The sequence below is a fragment of the Bombina bombina genome, chromosome 12 (genome assembly GCF_027579735.1).
Source record: "Bombina bombina isolate aBomBom1 chromosome 12, aBomBom1.pri, whole genome shotgun sequence".
Lineage (NCBI taxonomy): Eukaryota > Metazoa > Chordata > Amphibia > Anura > Bombinatoridae > Bombina > Bombina bombina.
In genome coordinates this window covers 76,329,455-76,352,109 of record NC_069510.1, presented here as the reverse complement: position 1 = coordinate 76,352,109, position 22,655 = coordinate 76,329,455, and the positions used below count along the sequence as shown (strand labels likewise).

The window sequence follows — 22,655 nt, the reverse complement described above, 5'->3', positions numbered from 1 at the left end:
ACAGGCTGTTGTCGCTGAAGTGCATGAAATGCAGAATCATTTCATACCTCTTCCTCGACATAGTCTGGGAGAAAATGGGGGTAGAGCAGATGGGGCTACTACTCCAGTAGGAGCGAATGGAGGGTTTCTTTATGATGCCCATCAGCATAGTCAATGCCCAGAATTTTTTGAATTCTGGCACATTGATGGGGGCCCATTGCTGCTTTGCCAAATATGTTCCAGGCTTTGCAGCACGGAACTGATGGGCATATAAATTAGTTTGGGCGACAATGTTCCCCAATATATCATCACCCAGAAACACTTCCAGAAACTGCTGGGGGCTAAAACCTGCCACATCTATATTTATGCCAGCATTTGCTGTGAAGGGTGGGATATCTGGCCTCTGGAGATGAGGCGTTACCCACTCTTCAGCAGCAATGGCAGCAACACGCCTCCTTCTGGCAGGGGGGCTAGCAGGGGGGCTGGCAGGGGGGTAGCAGGGGGGCTGGCAGGGGGGCTAGCAGCCACAGATACATCACTATCAGTTGAGACTGCATCTAGTGATGTATCTGAGCACATGGCAGGGTCAAAATTGGGGTCTGAGTCAGAAATAGAGGCATCTGACTCTGACGCAAGGATGGCATACGCCTCCTCAGCACTATATCTTTTCTGTGACATTTTTGTATCTGTCACAGAGAACAATTACTAAAAACAATTAAATTAACTAAATTAATTAACTAAATTAACTAGCAAAAAAGTACAGCTATGCTACTGCCAGTGATTTATAGCGATCACTGGCAAGCTAGGGGTTAATGGCTCTGAAAATTAAATTAAATTAACTAAATTAATTAACTAAATTAACTAGCAAAAAAGTACAGCTATGCTACTGCCAATGATTTATAGCGATCACTGGCAAGCTAGGGGTTAATGGCTCTGAAAATTAAATTAAATTAACTAAATGTTTCTGAAAAGAGCCTTTGGGTTTTTAAAAAATTACAACAACAAAATTAACCCCTAAAAAAATGCACAGACAGCAAAAAAGTACAGCTATGCAACTGCCAGTGATTTATAGCAATCACTGGCAAGCTAGGGGTTAATGGCTCTGAAAATTAAATTAAATTAACTAAATGTTTCTGAAAGAGCCTTTGGGTTTTTAAAAAATTACAACAACAAAATTAACCCCTAAAAAAATGCACAGACAGCAAAAAAGTACAGCTATGCAACTGCCAGTGATTTATAGCGATCACTGGCAAGCTAGGGGTTAATGGCTCTGAAAATTAAATTAAATTAACTAAATTAACTAAATTAACTAGCAAAAAAGTACAGCTATGCTACTGCCAGTGATTTATAGCGATCACTGGCAAGCTAGGGGTTAATGGCTCTGAAAATTAAATTAAATTAACTAAATGTTTCTGAAAAGAGCCTTTGGGTTTTTAAAAAATTACAACAACAAAATTAACCCCTAAAAAAATGCACAGACAGCAAAAAAGTACAGCTATGCAACTGCCAGTGATTTATAGCAATCACTGGCAAGCTAGGGGTTAATGGCTCTGAAAATTAAATTAAATTAACTAAATGTTTCTGAAAAGAGCCTTTGGGTTTTTAAAAAATTACAACAACAAAATTAACCCCTAAAAAAATGCACAGACAGCAAAAAAGTACAGCTATGCAACTGCCAGTGATTTATAGCGATCACTGGCAAGCTAGGGGTTAATGGCTCTGAAAATTAAATTAAATTAACTAAATGTTTCTGAAAAGAGCCTTTGGGTTTTTAAAAAATTACAACAACAAAATTAACCCCTAAAAAAATGCACAGACAGCAAAATGCAGCAAAAAAAAGTGCACCTATGCTACTGCCAGTGATATATAGTGATCACTGGCAAGCTAGGGGTTAATGGCTCTGAAAATTAAATTAAATTAACTAAATGTTTCTGAAAAGAGCCTTTGGGTTTTTAAAAAATTACAACAACAAAATTAACCCCTAAAAAAATGCACAGACAGCAAAATGCAGCAAAAAAAAAGTGCACCTATGCTACTGCCAGTGATATATAGTGATCACTGGCAAGCTAGGGGTTAATGGCTCTGAAAAGAGCCTTTGGTTCTATATTTTTTAACAAATAAAAGAACTAAATCTCTCTATCTGCTAAATACAGGTCTCTCTCTCTCTCCAACAAAATGGCAAGTGAGGAGAGGGAGGGAGATCCACACTGATCATAGTCAATATTTACAAATATTGACATGATCAGACAAATGGGGTATTTTATTATTATTATTTTTTTTAGGGTGGGAGGCTCAGATTGGGTGACCCTAGCTTGCCCCTATGATGATGCAGGCTAGGGACACCCCCAGAGGCCCCATGATGCACTGGGCATCGCCATCTTGGATGCCTAGTGAAGGGGGAGGGGGGGCTATTTAGGGCTTTTTTTTATTTTATTTGTTTTTTGTTTTTTTTCCTTTTTTCCTTTTATTTTACAACTAACTAAGTGCCTCGACCCACCGAGGCACTTAGCACACAAGCAGAGCATCGGAAGCGTGTCCGATCGCTTCCGATGCTCTGAAACACTGCCGGGCTCCACGTGGAGCGAAACCGGAAGTGATCACTCGTGGGGGAGTGATCAATTCGGTCCCGGCACTCGGGAACAGTATTGCAGGATGCCTAGACCTCAAGGCAAGCCTGCAATACTGTTAGAGCAGCTGGAAGCGATTTCGATCGCTTCCAGTGCTCTGTTAAACCGACGACGTATGCCATACGTCCTCTGTCGTTAAGTGTTTTTTTCTGAGGACGTATGGCATACGTCGTCGGTCGTTAAGGGGTTAAAGGGACAAAAAAATACAAAAACTTGTCTTTAATGATTCAAATAGAACATACAATTTGAAGCAACTTTGCAATGTACTTCTATTATCAAATTTTCTATGTTTTCTTGTGGTCCTTTGTGGAAAAGCAGGAAAGCAAGTTCAAGAGCGTGCACATGTCTGCAGCACTATATGGCAGCAGTTTTGCAGCATTGTTATACATTAGCAAGAGCACTAAATGGCAGCACTATTTCTTGTCATGTAGTGCCCCAGATATGTGCATATTACCTATCTAGATACTTCTTCAACAAAGAATAACATGAGAACAAAGCACATTTTATAATAGAAGTAAATTGGAAACTTAAAAAATAAATAGTTTTAACTTCATTAAACAATGTTATTTCAAATGCTTAGAATTGCATAGAGTTTACTTTCCCTTTACACTTGTTTTTCTGCTCATGCCTTTCTTAGTAAGTGCTGCTAGGGTGAGCCAAGATATAATGTGTAAATGAACTGGAAGTCTTCATAACAGTGTTCATTTAGTCGACTAATAATTTTTGTCAACACTTTTTCAGTGACTAAAATTAAATAAAAACTAAGTTATAATGACTGAAACTGTAACGAAAATCTATTGACATTTTAGTCGACTAACTAAAACTACTGTAGACTAAAATGTTATGGAGGGACGTTTTGGGACGAAATACAATCAGAACTAATCTCTTTGGACTTCCAGACTGCTAAGTAATATGTGCAACGGCATTACATACAGCTGATACAGTTCTTTTTAATATTTTACAGTTGCACTTCTGCTTAAAAAAAACAAGAATGTCATATGCAAGTTGTCGTAACCAATGCACATCTAATTAATGGCCTTTTGTGGAAAATATTCCATTTTTTTTCTTTATGAGAATTCATAGATTTATTATTGGTCGAGCGGACATGATTCACTGTAGCGAATCATGTCCGCTAGACCTTGTTAAATGCCAAAAGCATACGCATACCCCTATAAAAATAAAAAAGCCCCCTTAAAATGAAAACACCCCCTAATCCCCTAACATTAAACTACCAATAGCCCTCAGAAAGGGCTTTTTGTAGGGCATTGCCCTAAAGCGATCAGCTCTTTTACCTAAATAAAGTACAAATTAACCCCTAACAGTAAACCCCACCAAACCCCCCAAAATAAAAAAAACTAACGCAAAAAAAAAACCTAAGCTACCCATTGCCCCTAAAGGGGCATTTGTATGGGCATTACCCTTAAAAGGGCAATTAGCTCTTTTGCAGCCCATTCAATTAAAAAAGCCATAATCTAAAGAAAAAACCCACCCAAAAAAAAACTGAAGTCTAATCCTGAAATAGGTACTCACCATTCCTGAATTCCAGTGCTAACGGTCTTATTCCAGGCGGCGACATCTTCATTGAGCGTGGAGACCTCTTCTATCTTCATCCGGAGCAAAGGCAGTGCGGACTGGAGGTGGCTTTGGAGCACGAACGGCAGACACGGAGCAGGACTGGCATGAAGGATCCTCTTCATGCGATCGTCGCCGCACACTGAAGCTTGAATGCAAGGTACCCGTTTTATATTTGGGGCACCTTGCATTCCTATTGGCTGATTTGAACAGCCAATAGGATTTCAGTAGCTCTCATCCTATTAGCTGATATGAAATTTTCAGCCAATAGGAATGTAAGGTACCACATATATAAAACGGGTACCTTGCATTCAAGCTTCAGTGTGCGGCGGTGATCGCATGAAGAGGATCCTCTGCGCTGGATGTCTCCACGGCTGCTGTTTCTGCTCCGCGGCAACCTCCGCTCTGTGCCGCCTTTGCTCCGGATGAAGATAGAAGAGGTCCCCCCACTGGATGAAGATGTTGCTGTCTGGAAGAAGACCTTCACTGCCGGACTTCAGGAATTGTGAGTACCTATTTCAGGGTTAGACTTAGGGGAGTTTCTTTGGGTGTTTTTTTTAGATTAGAGCTTTTTTATTTTAATGGCCTGCAAAAGAGCTGATTGCCCTTTTAAGGGCAATGCCCATACAATTGCCCCTTTAGGGCCAATGGGTAGCTTATGTTTTTTTAGTGTTAGTTTTTTTTATTTTTGTGGGTTTTGTGGGTGGGGGGGTTTACTTTTAGAGGGTAACTTGTACTTTATTTTGGTAGAAGAGCTCATCGCTTTGGGGCAATGGCCTACAAAAGGCCCTTTTAAGGGCTATTGGTAGTTTAGTGTTAGATTAGGTGGTGTTTATATTTTGGGGGGTTATTTTTATAGGGGTATTAGATTAGGTTAAAAAGAAAATATTTTGGATAATTTCGTTTATTTTTTTCAGTAATTTTAGATTAGGTAGATTTTGTTGTGGGGGGTGGTGTATTAGGGGTTACTAGTTTAATTAGGTAGATTGCATTGTAGGGGGATGGCAGTTTAGGGGTTAATAGTTTAGGTTTATTGCGTTACGGGGGGTGACGGCTTAGGGGTTTAAACTTTATTAGGTACTTCGCAATGTGGGAGTTGGCGGATTAGGGGTTAATAGATTTTATTTAGTTATTGCGATGAGGGAAGGAAGTTGACATGTAGATATTGAGCATGTGTTGAGACTTCCAGGGAGTTACAGTGCTCATATACTCAGCGCAAGGCTTGCACTGACTGCCTATGTGTGACAAGGTGAAAATGGAGTAAAATTTCTCCATTTTCATCGCGTAAATCCTTGCGCTGAATATGTGATACCGATTTGCAACGCCGGTTCTATGTTATTTTATCGGAGTAAAAACTGCTGGCGACGGGTGAAATATACCCGCCACATTTGTATGCGGCGCCATATATGTGATCGCTCACTTCACCTAAAAACTGGCGTTGCCGGCTACGCCGCATATGTAATCTCGCCCTACATCGTCAGAAGCAAAAAACACCACTGCCAAAAAAGTTGAAAAGATGTGGTACTTCAATACTGGTGCACAGACCCTTACAGAATATGTGTGTATGCTGCAGAAAAACAGTAATAACTTTTATTAGAAGCATGTTTGCTAATGGAAAAAATTATTCTATTTCAAATTGAAATGCACCCGTGCACATTTCAATTTTGACCATTATATCCTTTAAATATCCCTTGTGTGTACGGACACAAGACACTTACCGGTAGGGCTGGTATGGAAATCAGTACATACATCTGGGTCAATCTGTAAGAAAATGACAGTCCAACATAAATGCAATGTACAGACCAAAAAAAAGTTATATACATAAAAAGTTCAGAAGCAGCTGCTAAGGCATAAACAATCAGATTTTTTACTATAAGCATTCTCCCTTTACTGTTTCAAATTTAACAGTGTGACTGATTTGAATTTGAAGAATCAAATCAGCCAATAGGAATGCAAGGTATGCCATTTAAAAATGGGTACCTTGCATTCAACTTCATTGTAATTCGGTGATCGTATGAAGAGGACGCTCCGCGCAGGTTCTCATCGCCCTCCAGGATAGCTCTGCTCCGCGCTGCCGAGATGAAGATAGAAGACGTCTCTGGGATTGATGAAGGTGTCGCCGCCTGGATGAAGACTTCTTGCCGCCCGGATGAAGATGGATATCCATGCTTCAGGAACAGTGAGTAGATTTTATGGGGTTAGTGTTAGGGTTTTTTTTAAGTTTTTTGGGTGTTTTTTTTTATTAGGGATGAGCTGAATGCCCTTAGGTTTTTTTTATTTTTGGGGTTTTGTTGGGTGGGGGTTTACTTTTAGGGGGGGACTAATTTTTTTAAGGTAAAAGCTGTTTAACTTAGTGCAATGCCCTTCAAAAAAGGCCCTTTTAAGGGCTAATGGTAGTTTATTGTAGGTTAGGAGATGCTTTTATTTTGAGGGGCACTTTTTTTATTTTTTTAGGGCTATTAGATTACCAGCTATGCGCACCCACCAAGATAGAAATGGGGAGTTCCATTAACAACATTTGTTTCTTTATTTTACAGACAGCAAGATGTCCTATGAATATTAGCCATAAACATGGATATCTTCAATTTTATCATAGAAATTGATAAAATAATGGAGTTTGGTGTCAAATTGTACATTTTCTGTTATGCTAAATGAAATATAGATGCTGACAAGACAGGTTTATTAATGCTAAAAGTTATAGTATGTTAAATAATCACTTTATAAGGATGTATTAAATTGTTAGCAAAATTTTTGATGGTGAAACTGCATTTGCGGTTGTCCCCTAGGGGATTAAAACTGGTATGACAGCCAAATAAATTAACTATTGGAACACATGCAGGGACAGATGAGCCAATCAGGGAGGCGTCTCCCAAATAACCAATCAATGCTAAGCATCCGAAGGGCAAATCCAAAAAGAAAAGGAGGAGGGATTCTTTATACTTTTGGATATAGACCCATACATGCAGGACACAGACAGAAAGAAGCATTAACTTTTGGAGAGAAAATACATAGGCTTTGGTGTCAAGCATATTATCTGCCATTTTTGGGGACACTTTCTTGAACAAAGAAAGATTAACAATTCTTGAAGTCTATACCTGTGCACATTGTGAGCAAACCCTCCATTGATGACCCACAAGAAACTCTGGAATATGAAACATTGATTTGCTTATTTGGGTAAAGTATATAATTTGATCTTTTAAAGCAAATACATTCATTATTGCTACAGTCTAATTGCAGTTAGTAAATTTAAAAGGGCCCAATTTGTATTTTAAACTTGTGTTTAATAGCCCTGTGTATTTTAAAACTAATCATTAATGCTAAGTAATTTATCTTTGCATATATATATATATATATATATATATATATATATATATATATATATTAGAATTTGTCTTAATTGTAGATAATTAAGAATTATTTCAGCTCAGATAAATTGGTATAGGAGTTGGTTGTTTGTACAAATAACATATATCATTTCTGATGTTTTTAATTAGAGTTCTATAGAATCATGTGTGAGCTAAATAGCTTAAGTATATTTGTCTGGAAGTTAACAAACCATACCTTGGTATCGCATTGTGATATTTAAATGCAACTCTGATTTGGGAGATTATTGTAAATAAGGTAATTTTTATGATCTTTGTATAGAATATTATAACAGTATAAACATGTATAGTTTGATTCATAACCTGGTTCCTATAAATATAATTCAATGTGTCTATAAATTTTAACTAATATAAAGAATTTAGGAATTTTCATTAATTTCATTTGTTTTGTATATACATTTTATTGGGGGTTTGTTTTAAAGAATAATTATTAAATATATTGTATTATAACCCGGCAATATACTGACAGGAGTTTAAAACTTTTATTAGTGTCAGGGAGCGGCAGATTAGGGGTTAATAACTTTTTTTAGTGTTGGCGATGTCGGGGAGTGGTGAATAGGGGTTAATAACTTTTATTAGTGTCTGCGATGTCGGGGGTGGCGGAATAGGGGTTAATAACTTTTATTAGTGTTGGCGATGTCGGGGGCGGCGGAATTGAAGTTAATAACTTTTATCAGTGTTGGCGATGTCAGGGGCGGCCGAATAGGGGTTAATAACTTTTATTAGTGTTGGGGTGGCAGATTAGGGTTGTTTAGACTTGGGGTTTATGTTAGGGTGTTAGGTTTAAACGTAACTTTCTTTTCCCCATAGACATCAATGGGGTTGCATTACGGTGATCTCCATTCCGCAATCGCAGGTGTTAGTTTTTTTTCTAACACTCTCTCCCCATTGATGTCTATGGGGGAAAGCATGCACAAGCACAAAAACTCAGCCCTTGGATTTTGTGCTGTATGGAGCTTAACGCACCATAACGCACAGAACAAAAAGGTTTTTCAGTAACTCATAATGGCAGCGCTATGGAGAGTGCAATAACGCAATTTTCTTTCATGTAATTGGCAAGAGTCCATGAGCTAGTGACGTATGGGATATACAATCCTACCAGGAGGGGCAAAGTTTCCCAAACTTCAAAATGCCTGTAAATACACCCCTCACCACATCCACAATTCAGTTTTACAAACTTTGCCTCCTATGGAGGTGGTGAAGTAAGTTTGTGCTTGATTTTTATGATTTCTTCTATGATAAGTGCTTCTCAGCATTCTAAAGCGAAAATTCCTTTCAGAGTACAGTGTTTGTCAGAAGGATGTGAAGAGAATATCGCCTATTTGATTTTATGGTTTTCCTTGCAAGAAATCTTTTCAAGGGTTCTCTGTTATCGGTCGTAAGGGATTCATCTCCTACCTCCCTTTTCAGATCGACGATATACTCTTATATATCATTACCTCTGCTAATAGCTTTCAGTACTGGTTTGGCTATTTGCTATAATGTGGATGTATCATTATTTAAGACACTCTCAGCTATAGTTTGGCGCTTTATGTATTAATATAAAGTTTTAAATATACTGTATGTATTTTACTTATATTTGCCATGAGTCAGGTCTATGTGTATTTCCCTTTGCAGTCCAGCAGTTTCGTTTTGGGAATCATGTTTTAGGATGCAAGTTCATAATTTCCTGCGTCTTACTTGACGCTAGGTTGTTTGGCGTGTGTTTGTTATGATGCAAGTTGTGTCATATCCGGATGTTTGTTGGCGCCAAAAAAATTCTCAGCTTTCTTTTGCGTTGTGCGTCATACTTGGTGCTAAAAATTTTTGTTTTATTTTACATCACTTCCTATATACTCCTTGCCTTCTTTATGCTTAGAGGGCTATGCTATTTGCTTTTTCTTCTGTTAAGTGTGATCAGTCCACGGGTCATCATTACTTGTGGGATATTATCTGCTCCCCTACAGGAAGTGCAAGAGGATTCACCCAGCAGAGTTGCTATATAGCTCCTCCCCTCTACGTCACCTCCAGTCATTCTCTTGCACCCAGCAACTAGATAGGTCGTGTGAGAGGACTATGGTGATTATACTTAGTTTTATATCTTCAATCAAAAGTTTGTTATTTTAAAATAACACCGGAGTGTGTTATTACCTCTCTGGCAGAGTTTGAGGAAGAATCTACCAGAGTTTTGCTATGATTTTAGCCGGAGTAGTTAAGATCATATTGCTGTTCTCGGCCATCTGAGGAGTGAGGTAAACTTCAGATCAGGGGACAGCGGGCAGATGAATCTGCATAGAGGTATGTAGCAGTTTTTATTTTCTGACAATGGAATTGATGAGAAAATCCTGCCATACCGATATAATGTCATGTATGTATACTTTACACTTCAGTATTCTGGGAGAATGGTAATTCACTAGAATTACACTGTAAGAAAGACATAAAGCTGTTTAATAACTAGAGATTATGTTTAACGTTTTTGCTGGAATGTAAAATCGTTTTCATTTACTGAGGTACTGAGTGAATAAATGTTTGGGCACTATTTTTCCACTTGGCAGTTGCTTAAATCTGTTTTTTTCTGTCAGTTTCTGTTCTCCCTCACTGCTGTGTGTGTGGGGGAGGGGCGCTTTTACTATGCATCAAATATTTCAGTCAGCACAGCAGAGCTGTGAGAATTATAGTTTGACTGAGATAAAAACGTTTATTCTGTAATTTGTTTCCTGCTTTCAGAAATTGTTATCTTTGCTAATGGGATTAAACCTTTGCTAAAGTTGTGTTGTTTAATTGCTGAGGGGAACAATCCTTTGCTAAAACTGTATATTCTGACAAAGATTGATGCTATAACTTAATTATTTTAACTGTTATAATTTTTTTCTGTGCTTCTTAAAGGCACAGTTCGTTTTCATATTATTTGTAAATTACTTTGAAAAGTATTTTCAAGTTGCTGTTTATTTGCTAGTGTGTTAAACATGTCTGATTCAGAGGAATATCTCTGTGCTATATGTGTTAATGCCAAAGTGGAGCCCAATAGAAATTTATGTACTAAATGTATTGATGCTACTTTAAAAAACAGTCAATCTGTACAAATTGAACATATTTCACCAAACAACGAGGGGAGAGTTATGCCGACTAACTCGCCTCACGTGTCAGTACCTGCATCTCCCGCTCAGGAGGTGCGTGATATTGTAGCGCCGAGTACATCTGGGCGGCCATTACAAATCACATTACAAGATATGGCTACTGTTATGACTGAAGTTTTGGCTAAACTACCAGAACTAAGAGGTAAACGTGATCACTCGGGGGTGAGAACAGAGTGCGCTGATAATGCAAGGGCCATGTCTGATACTGCGTCACAGTTTGCAGAACGTGAAGACGGAGAGCTTCATTCTGTGGGTGACGGTTCTGATCCAAATAAACTGGACTCAGACATTTCAAATTTTAAATTTAAGCTTGAGAACCTCCGTGTGTTACTAGGGGAGGTATTAGCGGCTCTGAATGATTGTAACACAGTTGCAATCCCAGAGAAAATGTGTAGGTTGGATAAATATTTTGCGGTACCGACGAGTACTGACGTTTTTCCTATAACTAAGAGACTTACTGACATTGTTACTAAGGAGTGGGATAGACCCGGTGTGCCTTTCTCACCCCCTCCTATATTCAGAAAGATGTTTCCAATAGACGCCGCCACACGGGACTTATGGCAAATGGTCCCTAAGGTGGAGGGAGCAGTTTCTACTTTAGCTAAGCGTACCACTATCCCAGTGGAGGATAGCTGTGCTTTTTCAGATCCAATGGATAAAAAATTAGAGGGTTACCTTAAGAAAATGTTTGTTCAACAAGGGTTTATATTGCAACCTCTTGCATGTATTGCGCCTGTCACGGCTGCAGCAGCATTTTGGTTTGAGTCTCTGGAAGAGACACTTCAATCATCCACACTAGATGACATCACACACAAACTTAAATTCCTTAAGTTAGCTAATTCATTTATTTCAGATGCCGTAGTACATTTAACTAAACTTGCGGCTAAAAATTCAGGATTCGCCATTCAGGCACGCAGAGCTCTGTGGCTGAAATCCTGGTCAGCTGATGTTACGTCTAAATCTAAATTGCTTAATATTCCTTTCAAAGGGCAGACCTTATTCGGGCCCGGCTTGAAAGAGATTATTGCTGACATTACAGGAGGTAAAGGTCATGCCCTGCCTCAGGACAAGGCCAAAGCCAAGGCTAGACAGTCCAATTTTCGTTCCTTTCGTAATTTCAAAGCAGGAGCAGCATCAACTTCCTCTGCACCAAAACAGGAAGGAGCTGTTGCTCGCTACAGACAAGGCTGGAAACCTAACCAGTCCTGGAACAGGGGCAAACAGGCCAGAAAACCTGCTGCTGCCCCTAAGACAGCATGAATTGAGGGCCCCCGATCCGGGACCGGATCTAGTGGGGGGCAGACTTTCCCTCTTCGCCCAGGCTTGGGCAAGAGATGTTCAGGATCCCTGGGCGTTAGAGATCATATCTCAGGGATACCTTCTGGACTTCAAATCCTCTCCCCCAAGAGGGAGATTTCATCTGTCAAGGTTGTCAACAAACCTAACAAAGAAGGAAGCGTTTCTACGCTGCGTACAAGATCTTTTATTAATGGGAGTGATCCATCCAGTTCCGCGGTTGGAACAAGGACAAGGGTTTTACTCAAATCTGTTTGTAGTTCCCAAAAAAGAGGGAACCTTCAGGCCAATCTTGGATTTAAAGATCCTAAACAAATTCCTAAGAGTTCCATCGTTCAAGATGGAAACTATTCGAACAATTTTGCCCATGATCCAAGAGGGTCAGTACATGACCACAGTGGATTTAAAGGATGCTTACCTTCACATACCGATTCACAAAAGCCATTACCGGTATCTAAGGTTTGCCTTTTTAGACAGGCATTACCAGTTTGTAGCTCTTCCATTCGGACTGGCTACGGCTCCAAGAATCTTCACAAAGGTTCTGGGCACTCTTCTGGCGGTACTAAGACCGCGAGGAATTTCAGTAGCTCCGTACTTAGACGACATACTGATACAAGCTTCAAGCCTTCAAACTGCCAAATCTCATACAGAGATAGTACTGGCATTTCTAAGGTCGCATGGATGGAAAGTGAACGAAGAGAAAAGTTCTCTCTTTCCACTCACAAGAGTTCCCTTCCTGGGGACTCCGATAGATTCTGTAGAAATGAAGATTTACCTGACAGAGGACAGGTTAACAAAACTTCAAAGTGCATGCCGTGTCCTTCATTCTATTCAACACCCGTCAGTAGCTCAATGCATGGAGGTAATCGGACTAATGGTAGCAGCAATGGACATAGTTCCTTTTGCACGCCTACATCTCAGACCACTGCATCTGTGCATGCTAAGTCAGTGGAATGGGGATTACTCAGATTTGTCCCCCACTCTAAATCTGAATCAAGAGACCAGAAATTCTCTTCTATGGTGGCTTTATCGGCCACATCTGTCCAGGGGAATGCCATTCAGCAGGCCAGACTGGTCAATTGTAACAACAGACGCCAGCCTACTAGGTTGGGGCGCTGTCTGGAATTCTCTGAAGGCTCAGGGACTATGGAATCAGGAGGAGAGTCTTCTTCCAATAAACATTCTGGAATTGAGAGCAGTCCTCAATGCTCTTCTGGCTTGGCCCCAGTTAACAACTCGGGGGTTCATCAGGTTCCAGTCGGACAACATCACGACTGTAGCTTATATCAACCATCAGGGAGGGACAAGAAGCTCCCTAGCAATGATGGAAGTATCGAAGATAATTCGCTGGGCAGAGTCTCACTCTTGCCACCTGTCTGCAATCCACATCCCGGGAGTGGAGAACTGGGAGGCGGATTTCTTAAGTCGTCAGACTTTTCATCCGGGGGAGTGGGAACTTCATCCAGAGGTCTTTGCCCAAATACTTCGACGTTGGGGCAAAACAGAGATAGATCTCATGGCGTCTCGACAGAACGCCAAGCTTCCGCGCTACGGGTCCAGATCCAGGGATCCGGGAGCGGTCCTGATAGATGCCTTGACAGCACCATGGACCTTCAGGATGGCTTATGTGTTTCCACCTTTCCCGATGCTTCCTCGATTGATTGCCAGAATCAAACAGGAGAAAGCATCAGTGATTCTAATAGCGCCTGCATGGCCACGCAGGACTTGGTATACAGATCTGGTGGACATGTCATTCTGTCCACCTTGGTCGTTACCTCTGAAACAGGACCTTCTGATTCAGGGTCCTTTCAAACATCAAAATCTAACTTCTCTGAAGCTGACTGCTTGGAAATTGAACGCTTGATCTTATCAAAGCGTGGTTTTTCTGAGTCAGTTATTGATACCTTAATACAGGCTAGGAAGCCTGTTACCAGAAAGATTTACCATAAAATATGGCGTAAATACCTATATTGGTGCGAATCCAAAGGTTACTCTTGGAGTAAGGTTAGGATTCCTAGGATATTGTCTTTTCTACAAGAAGGTTTAGAAAAGGGGTTATCCGCTAGTTCCTTAAAGGGACAGATCTCAGCTCTGTCCATTCTGTTACACAAGCGTCTGTCAGAAGTTCCAGACATTCAGGCTTTTTGTCAGGCTTTGGCCAGGATTAAACCTGTGTTTAAAGCTGTGGCTCCACCATGGAGTTTAAACCTTGTTCTTAACGTTTTACAGGGTGTTCCGTTTGAACCCCTTCATTCCATTGTTATAAAGTTGTTATCTTGGAAAGTTCTATTTTTAATGGCTATTTCCTCGGCTCGAAGAGTCTCTGAGTTATCAGCCTTACATTGTGATTCTCCTTATTTGATTTTTCACTCGGATAAGGTAGTTCTGCGTACTAAACCTGGGTTCTTACCTAAGGTAGTCACTAACAGGAATATCAATCAGGAGATTGTTGTTCCATCCTTGTGCCCAAATCCTTCTTCGAGGAAGGAACGTCTTTTGCACAATCTGGATGTAGTTCGTGCCCTTAAATTTTATTTACAGGCAACTAAAGATTTTCGACAAACGTCTTCCCTGTTTGTCGTTTACTCTGGTCAGAGGAGAGGTCAAAAAGCTTCTGCTACCTCTCTCTCTTTTTGGCTTCGTAGCATAATTCGTTTAGCTTATGAGACTGCTGGACAGCAGCCTCCTGAAAGAATTACAGCTCATTCCACTAGAGCTGTGGCTTCCACTTGGGCCTTTAAGAATGAGGCCTCTGTTGAACAGATTTGCAAGGCTGCAACTTGGTCTTCGCTTCATACTTTTTCCAAATTTTACAAATTTGACACTTTTGCTTCCTCGGAGGCTATTTTTGGGAGAAAGGTTCTTCAGGCAGTGGTTCCTTCTGTATAAAGAGCCTGCCTATCCCTCCCGTCATCCGTGTACTTTTGCTTTGGTATTGGTATCCCACAAGTAATGATGACCCGTGGACTGATCACACTTAACAGAAGAAAACATAATTTATGCTTACCTGATAAATTCCTTTCTTCTGTAGTGTGATCAGTCCACGGCCCGCCCTGTTTTTTAAGGCAGGTAGATATTTTTTAAATTATACTCCAGTCACCACGACACCCTTGGCTTCTCCTTTCTCGTTGGTCCTTGGTCGAATGACTGGAGGTGACGTAGAGGGGAGGAGCTATATAGCAACTCTGCTGGGTGAATCCTCTTGCACTTCCTGTAGGGGAGCAGATAATATCCCACAAGTAATGATGACCCGTGGACTGATCACACTACAGAAGAAAGGAATTTATCAGGTAAGCATAAATTATGTTTTTTTGACAATTTTAGCATTTGCATTTTTTTCCCATTCCTGAAACTGCTATATGTGAAAATAAGATATTTCTGTTTAATGTTATTTTTTATTTTTTACATTTTACAAGATGTCTCAATCTGATTCTGTCTCTGAAGCTGCTGTAGGAATCATGCTGCCTAAACACAGTTCTACCAAAGCTAAGTGTATCTGTTGTAATCTAGTGGAGATTATATCTCCAGCTGTAGTATGTAACGGTTGTCATGATAAGATTTTGCATGCAGAAAAGGTTTCTATTAGTGCTAGTACAGTATCTGTTATTCCTTCGGTTAAGCCGTACAGATAGTCCAGCATGCTAAGGCACTGTGGCTGAGCTCTGTAGCAACGCAAGGGTTGCAGGTTCGGTCCCCGACGAGGTCTACTCAACCTTTCATCCTTCCGAGGTCGATAAAATGAGCAGTGCCTTGAGACCCTTACAGGTGATTAGCCGCACTTTACAAGTATCCAATACATACTGTACATACATTCAACATCTAAAGTACATGATATCCCTGTTGATATGAAAAATTATATTGCTGAGGCAATACAGAAGGCTATGGCTGCTATACCACCTTCAAATAAACGTAAAAGGTCTTTGAAAACTTTTCATAATACTGATGAAATTTGTAATGACCGGCAACATACTGATATATCCTCCTCTGATGAGGATCTCTCTGACTCAGAAGATCCTACTTCAGACATTGACACTGATAAATCATCTTATCTTTTTAAGATTGAGTATATTCGTTCTTTGTTAAAAGAAGTGTTAATAACTTTGGATATTGAGGAGTCTGGTCCTCTTGATAATAAATCCAGTAAACGTTTAAATTCTGTCTATAAACCTCCTGTGACTACTCCTGAGGTTTTTCCTGTTCCTGATGCTATTTCTGATTTAATTGCAAAGGAATAGTCTAAGCCTGGTTCTTCTTTTGTTCCTTCTTCAATGTTTAAAAAGTTGTATCCTTTGCCAGTGGCTAAATTAGAGTTTTGGGAAAAAGTCCCTAAGGTTGATGGGGCTATTTCCACTCTTGCTAAATGTACTACTATTCCTATGGAAGATAGTACCTATTTTAAGGATCCTTTAGATAGGAAGATTGAATCTTATCTAAGGAAAGCTTATTTGCATTCTGGCTATATGCTCAGACCTGCTATTTCTATGGCTGATGTTGCGGCTGCATCAACTTTTTGGTTGGATAGCTTAGCACAACGGGAAAAAGACTCTGATTAGCGTAGCATTGTTCGTTTGCTTCAACATGCTAATCATTTTATCTGTGATGCTATTTTTTATATTTTCAAGATTAATGTTAAATCTATGTCTTTAGCTATTTTAGCTAGAAGAGCTTTATGGCTGAAATCATGGAATGCTGACATGGTTTCTAAATCTAGGTTACTATTTCTATCATTCCAGGGTAATAATTTGTTTGGTTCCCAGTTGGATTTTATTATTTCCACTATTATTCAGGGAAGGGAGTTTTTTTGCCTTAAGATAAAAAGTCTAAAGGCAAATCTAAAGCTTCTAATTGGTTCCGTTCCTTTCGTCAGAATAAAGAACAGAAAACCACTCTTTCCCCTATAGACTCTGGCTCTGATTGGAAGCCATTCTCGAGTTGGAATAAATCCAAGCCTTGCAAGAAACCAAAGCCAGCCCCCAAGACTGCATGAAGGTGCAGCCCTCGATCCAGTTCTGCTGGTGGGGGGCAGATTGAAACTATTTTAAGATGTTTGGGCAGGTTCAATTCAAAATCATTGGATTCAGAATATTGTCTCTCAGGGGTATCGAATAGGTTTCAGAATAAGACCTCCTGTGAGAAGATGTTTTCACTCTCACGTTCCAACAAATCCTGTGAAAGCTCACGGTTTTCTGAAGTGTGTTTCAGATCTAGAGCTTTCAGGAGTGATTGTACCAGTTCCAATTCTGGAACAGGGCCTGGGTTTTTATTCAAATCTATTCATAGTTCCGACGAAGGAAAATTCTTTCAGACCAGTTCTGGATCTGAAGTTTTTGAATCATTTTGTAAGAGTCCCACCTTTCAAGATTGTGACTAAGGACTATTCTGCCTTTTGTTCAGCAAGGTCATTACATGTCTTAAATAGACTTACAGGATGCATATCTTCATATTTCGATTCATCCAGACCACTATCGGTTTCTGAGTGTCACGTTTGTAAAAGGAGATGTTTAAACCTTTTAGTTTTTTCCTGATGTTAACCAGATCACAATTGTAAACCTTAAATAATTGTTTTGTTCCACTTGTAATATAGCAAAAACAATGGTGCTGATAGTTGCTGTAATTAGCAAGTGAAGAGTTAATGCAGAGAGCAATAAAGCTGAAGAGTATAACTTATATAACTACAGAGTTGCAAAGTTCAGAGTAATGAGAGTGGCAAAGTGTTACTCTCACAAGCAGCCCTTTTCGTACTGCAAACGCTTGAGTTTGAAGGAGAAGTGTTACCTTGAGTTGGGAATGCGGTAGCTTGCTTGAGGCTCTGTATCGCTACACGCGATCAAGGACTGACAGGCTGGAGAGGTGTGTATCACGCTGGAAGGAAGCGGCGGGTGACGTCACCGTATCTCTGCAGTATTCGGCACAGGACGCTGTTAGCGTGTATGCAGCACCAGAGGAAAACTTGAGATTGTTACAAGTTGGTAAGTTTTAAACAGAAGGAAACTTGAGCGTCCTTGGAGGTATTGTTTTTGAAACAACTGTTGTGTAGAAACTTGCGGAGAGAGATTGAAGAATCTGTTTGAGATGTAGCGGTGCAGCGGTCAGGCTGATTAGATAGATGCAACTTGAATGAGAAAAAGTCTCTTTAGGAATTGTCAAATATATCAAGAGGTAATAAGATTTGATGCTGATAGTGATTGGAAATTCACTGATGCTTTGGAATGGAATAATCCACTGGAAGTTGGAGCTTAGAGTGCAGGATGCTATCTCTAACAACACACAAACTTACTAAGCACTAGGAACAGGGCGTGAACAGGATATAAAGGGTTTGTGGGTGGAGATTTAGGCAGAACTGCAGGTAAGTAAGGTGAAACCTGACATCTCCCCCTCCCCAAGAGACAGAATAGAACGTCAAGGACCAGGACGGTCTGGATGTCTCCGATGAAAAATCGACAACTTCCTTGGAGCATGTATGTTACAAGAGGGTTCCCAGGAATCTTCATCCGAGGAGTATCCGACCCAGTGAACGAGATACTCCAGTTGAACATTACAAATCCGAGAGTCAATGAGAGAATCCACTTCATATTCATCTAACTGTGATACAGTAGTAGGCGGAAGGACAGAGATGGAACTCCTCATAGTGACATATGGCTTCAGAAGGGAGACATGGAAAGTCGGATGGACTTTTAAGGTGTCTGGCAGCTGTATAGTGACTGCATTAGGGTTCACAATCTTAGTTATCGGAAAAGGACCTATAAACAATCCGGCAAGTTTTTTACTTGGTACTTTAAGTTTAAGGTTTTTGGTGGATAACCAGACTAAATCACCCAATGCATAGGCAGGTGCTGGTCGACGCCTCAGGTTGTAATAGCGTTTTTGTTGTTCTTGGGAATTTAGAATGTTATCCTGTAGGACCTTGAAAGTTTGTCGGATCTTTGCTGAGAAATCATTAGCATGAGGACAATCAGTGGAAGTGATATTAGCGAAGTCAGGGACTGGGTAGGAATGAGGATGAAACCCGTAATTTGCCAGGAAAGGTGACATCTTCGTGGAGGTAGTGATGGAATTATTAAAGGCGAATTCAGCCATGGATAGATTAGAACACCACTCAGTTTGTTGGTAGGAACAAAAACAGCGTATATACTGTTCTAGCCATTGATTTACATGTTCTACTTGACCATTCGTCTGAGGATGAAAAGAGGTTGAGAATCGGTGGTCCAGTTGTAGAAGTGAACATAGAGCCTTCCAAAATCGGGAAGTAAACTGGGTGCCACGGTCTGAGGTTATGATTTTTGGAAGACTGTGTAATCGCACAATATTATCTATGAACAGCTGAGCAGTTTCTGCTGAAGTAGGTAATTTGTTGAAGGGTATAAAATGTGCCATCTTGGTCAGCAAGTCCACAACGACGAAAATGGTGTTCATCTTATTAGAAACAGGTAGGTCAACAATGAAGTCAATTGACACATGATGCCACGGCTGGGGTGGAACAGGAAGAGGCATGAGAAGACCATAAGGACGTTGTCTTGAAGATTTAGAGGTGGCACAAATGGAGCAGGACTTTATGAAGGATTTGACGGTTTGTGACATATTTGGCCACCAATAGAGTCTTGAGATATTCTCTAAGGTCTTTGTATAACCAGGATGTCCTGCAAGAGGGGTATCATGATGTAATTGTAGAATAATGTCCCTTAGAGTTTTTGGAACAAAAATTCTGTCCTTGTAATAGAGAAGACCATCTGCTTTAGAATCTAGAACCTGTTGAGGAAGTTCAGGATCTGACTGAAGAGAATCTTTCAAGGCTTTCAGGAGATAAGGTGTCAATCCAATGAATTTGTTGGATGGAATCATGGAAGTTACTTGATCAGCCTGAGCAGGTCTTTCATCTTTCCTTGAGAGTGCATCTGCCTTTCCGTTTCTACTGGAAGGTCTATCGATAATATGAAAATTAAATCTCGTGAAAAACAAGCTCCATCGAACCTGTCTGGAAGACAATGTTTTGTTTGTTTGTAAAAACTCCAAATTTTTATGATCTGTGTATATGATTATGGGGAGAGCAGTTCCTTTGAGCAGATGCCTCCAATGCTCTAATGCCCTTTTTATGGCCAAAAGCTCCTTTTCCCCAATAGGGTAATTAATCTCCGATGAATTGAGTACCTTAGAAAAGAAAGCTATTGGATGCAATGGCTCTGTATGAGAAGATTTTTGTGAAAGAATCGCTCCCAAGGCGAAATCGGAAGAATCTACCTCCAGGATGTATTGAAGGGACGGGTCAGGGAACCGAAGTATTGGAGCCGAAGTGACCATGGATTTTAGGAGATCAAAAGCTTGAGCAGCCTCAGTATTCCAAGAAAATCGGATTGTAGAGCTAGTGAGTTTCGTTAAAGGTTTTGCCAATTTAGAGAAATTTTTCACAAACTTCCTGTAATAATTGGCAAATCCAAGAAATCTTTGAAGATCCTTTCTGGTCTTTGGATAAGGCCAATTTCTGACGGTCTGTACTTTATCATCTTGCATGCTTATACCTAGAGGGCTTATGTTATATCCCAGAAATGAAATGGTGTTGGTGTGAAATTGGCATTTCTCGAGTTTTGCATACAAACGGTGTGTTCTCAATCTGGTCAACACTTCTCTGACATGGGATATATGGTCATCATAGGTTTTTGAGTAGATGAGAATGTCATCGAGATAAATGACAATATAAACGTCCAACAGATCTCTGAATATGTTATTGATAAAGTGTTGAAAAGTTCCAGGGGCATTGCAGAGCCCAAAAGGCATGACGAGGTATTCAAATAACCCGTACCTGGTACGGAAAGCGGTTAACCACTCATCCCCCTCACGTATTCTTATGAGGTTGTATGCACCTCGAAGATCCAGCTTCGTGAAAATCTTAGCCTCCCGGAGATGCTCTATTAATTCCGGAATGAGAGGGAGAGGGTTTTTTATTGTTCGTTGATTCAGATCTCTATAGTCGATGATAGGTCGAAGGGAACCATCCTTGTTCTTCACAAAGAACATTGCAGCTCACGCAGGGGAGGTAGAGGGTCGTATGAAGCCTTTGCGAAGGTTTTCTTCTAAATATCCTTTAAGATGTTCAAGGTCTGGAGCGGATAAGGGGTAAAGACGACCATAGGGAATAGTAGACCCTGGTTTAATGTCGATGGGACAATCATAATCCCGATGTGGAGGTAACGATTCAGCCTCTACTTTACTGAAAACGTCAGCAAAATCTTGATATTCAAATGTGATGTGTTGTTCAGGGACAGTAGTTTCCAGGAGAGCCTGTGTGGAGTAACAAGAATGTTTACAATATGATGACATAAAAGAAACCTGAAGGGATTGCCAATCTACAGTAGGTTGATGTTTTTAAACCAAGAGATACCTAAGATGATGGGGAATAGTGGGGAAGGTAATACATCAAATTCAATGTACTCAGAGTGACCACAGGGTGTTACAAGCAAAATAGGAATAGTTTGATGAGTGATAGGACCACTTGCTATAGATGTACCATCAATAACACGAATGGCAACTGGATTCTGCTTCAACACACAGGGTATTTTATTTGTATTTACAATGGCAATATTGATAAAGTTCCCATAAGCTCCGGTATCAACAATGGCACTAGACTGCAGATGGCGTTGATCCCACTGTAAAGAGACAGACAGAATGCAATAAGTGTTTGGACTATGCAAGTGATGACCAGCAGAGAGTGCAAAGGACTTACATTTCTTAGACTTTTGAAGTAGAGGACAGTCCTTCACGTCTTGACCTTTCTTCGGGGGTGAGAGGGCCCCTGGCTAGACCTATCTCCATTGGTTCAGGTACAGATCTAGTGGTGGATGAAGGAGCAACATAGGTCTGAAGTTTTGGATTATGCTCAGTGTGGAATCTTTCAGACCTTCTCTCACGTAGACGCCGGTCTATTTGTATTACCAATCGCATTAATGAGTCTAGGGACTTTGGCAAGTCAGTGCGAGCTAACTCGTCCTTAATATTATCAGCAAGTCCTAATCTAAACTGATTGCGTAATGCAATTGGGTTCCATTGAGAATCTCGTGAAAATTGCTTGAACTCAGCAATATATTCTTAAATCAATTCACCAAGCGCCTGCTGAAAAAAGACGCGGAATATGTCAGGATTTAAAGAGATATCAGAGCGCCAACTATAGAAGGCAGGGTCCACAATAAACTATAACCAAATTTCCAGGTTGGCTTCAAAAAGTGTTTATTACAACACAAACAGAACAGTAATAATTGATTACTTAAAACTTCAATGTCTGTGTGTCTTACAATACAGTTAGAACAATTACATTAAAACCCAATATTGTTTTTATACAACATTGGATGCTAAACTTGGCATATAAAATTTAATATAAAATCACAATCTTTTGGGTTTTCAGGATGTTAAAATAAAATCAAATAAAACAATTTTAATTTCCCTCATGGATCCATGTTAACAGTCTTAAGTTTATATTAACCATACACTGGAACAGTTAGAAATCAATATAAGGTTTGTTTCAGGTTGTTGATCTCAACTCCCTTGATAAACTCTTGGATGAGGTAACCTTTTCAGGTCAGGTTGGGTTTATTGAACAATATACAGGCTTACATTAGCTGCCATCAATCGTCGGCAATCAGGGTAAGCTGAATAAAATCCCCTTGGTGAAGGACCCTACATAAAACAATTTAAAA

The 22,655-nt window shown here is 40.0% G+C and overlaps 1 protein-coding gene across 1 annotated transcript in view; it reads right to left on the bottom strand.

The window, feature by feature from the left end:
• Positions 1-22,655, bottom strand: part of LOC128642779 (multidrug and toxin extrusion protein 1-like) — a 585,931-nt gene that overhangs the window by 350,744 nt on the left and 212,532 nt on the right. The window contains exon 6 of the mRNA XM_053695580.1: positions 5,897-5,939. Coding sequence (XP_053551555.1) covers positions 5,897-5,939 — 43 coding nt within the window. The remainder of the gene's footprint in view (positions 1-5,896; positions 5,940-22,655) is intronic.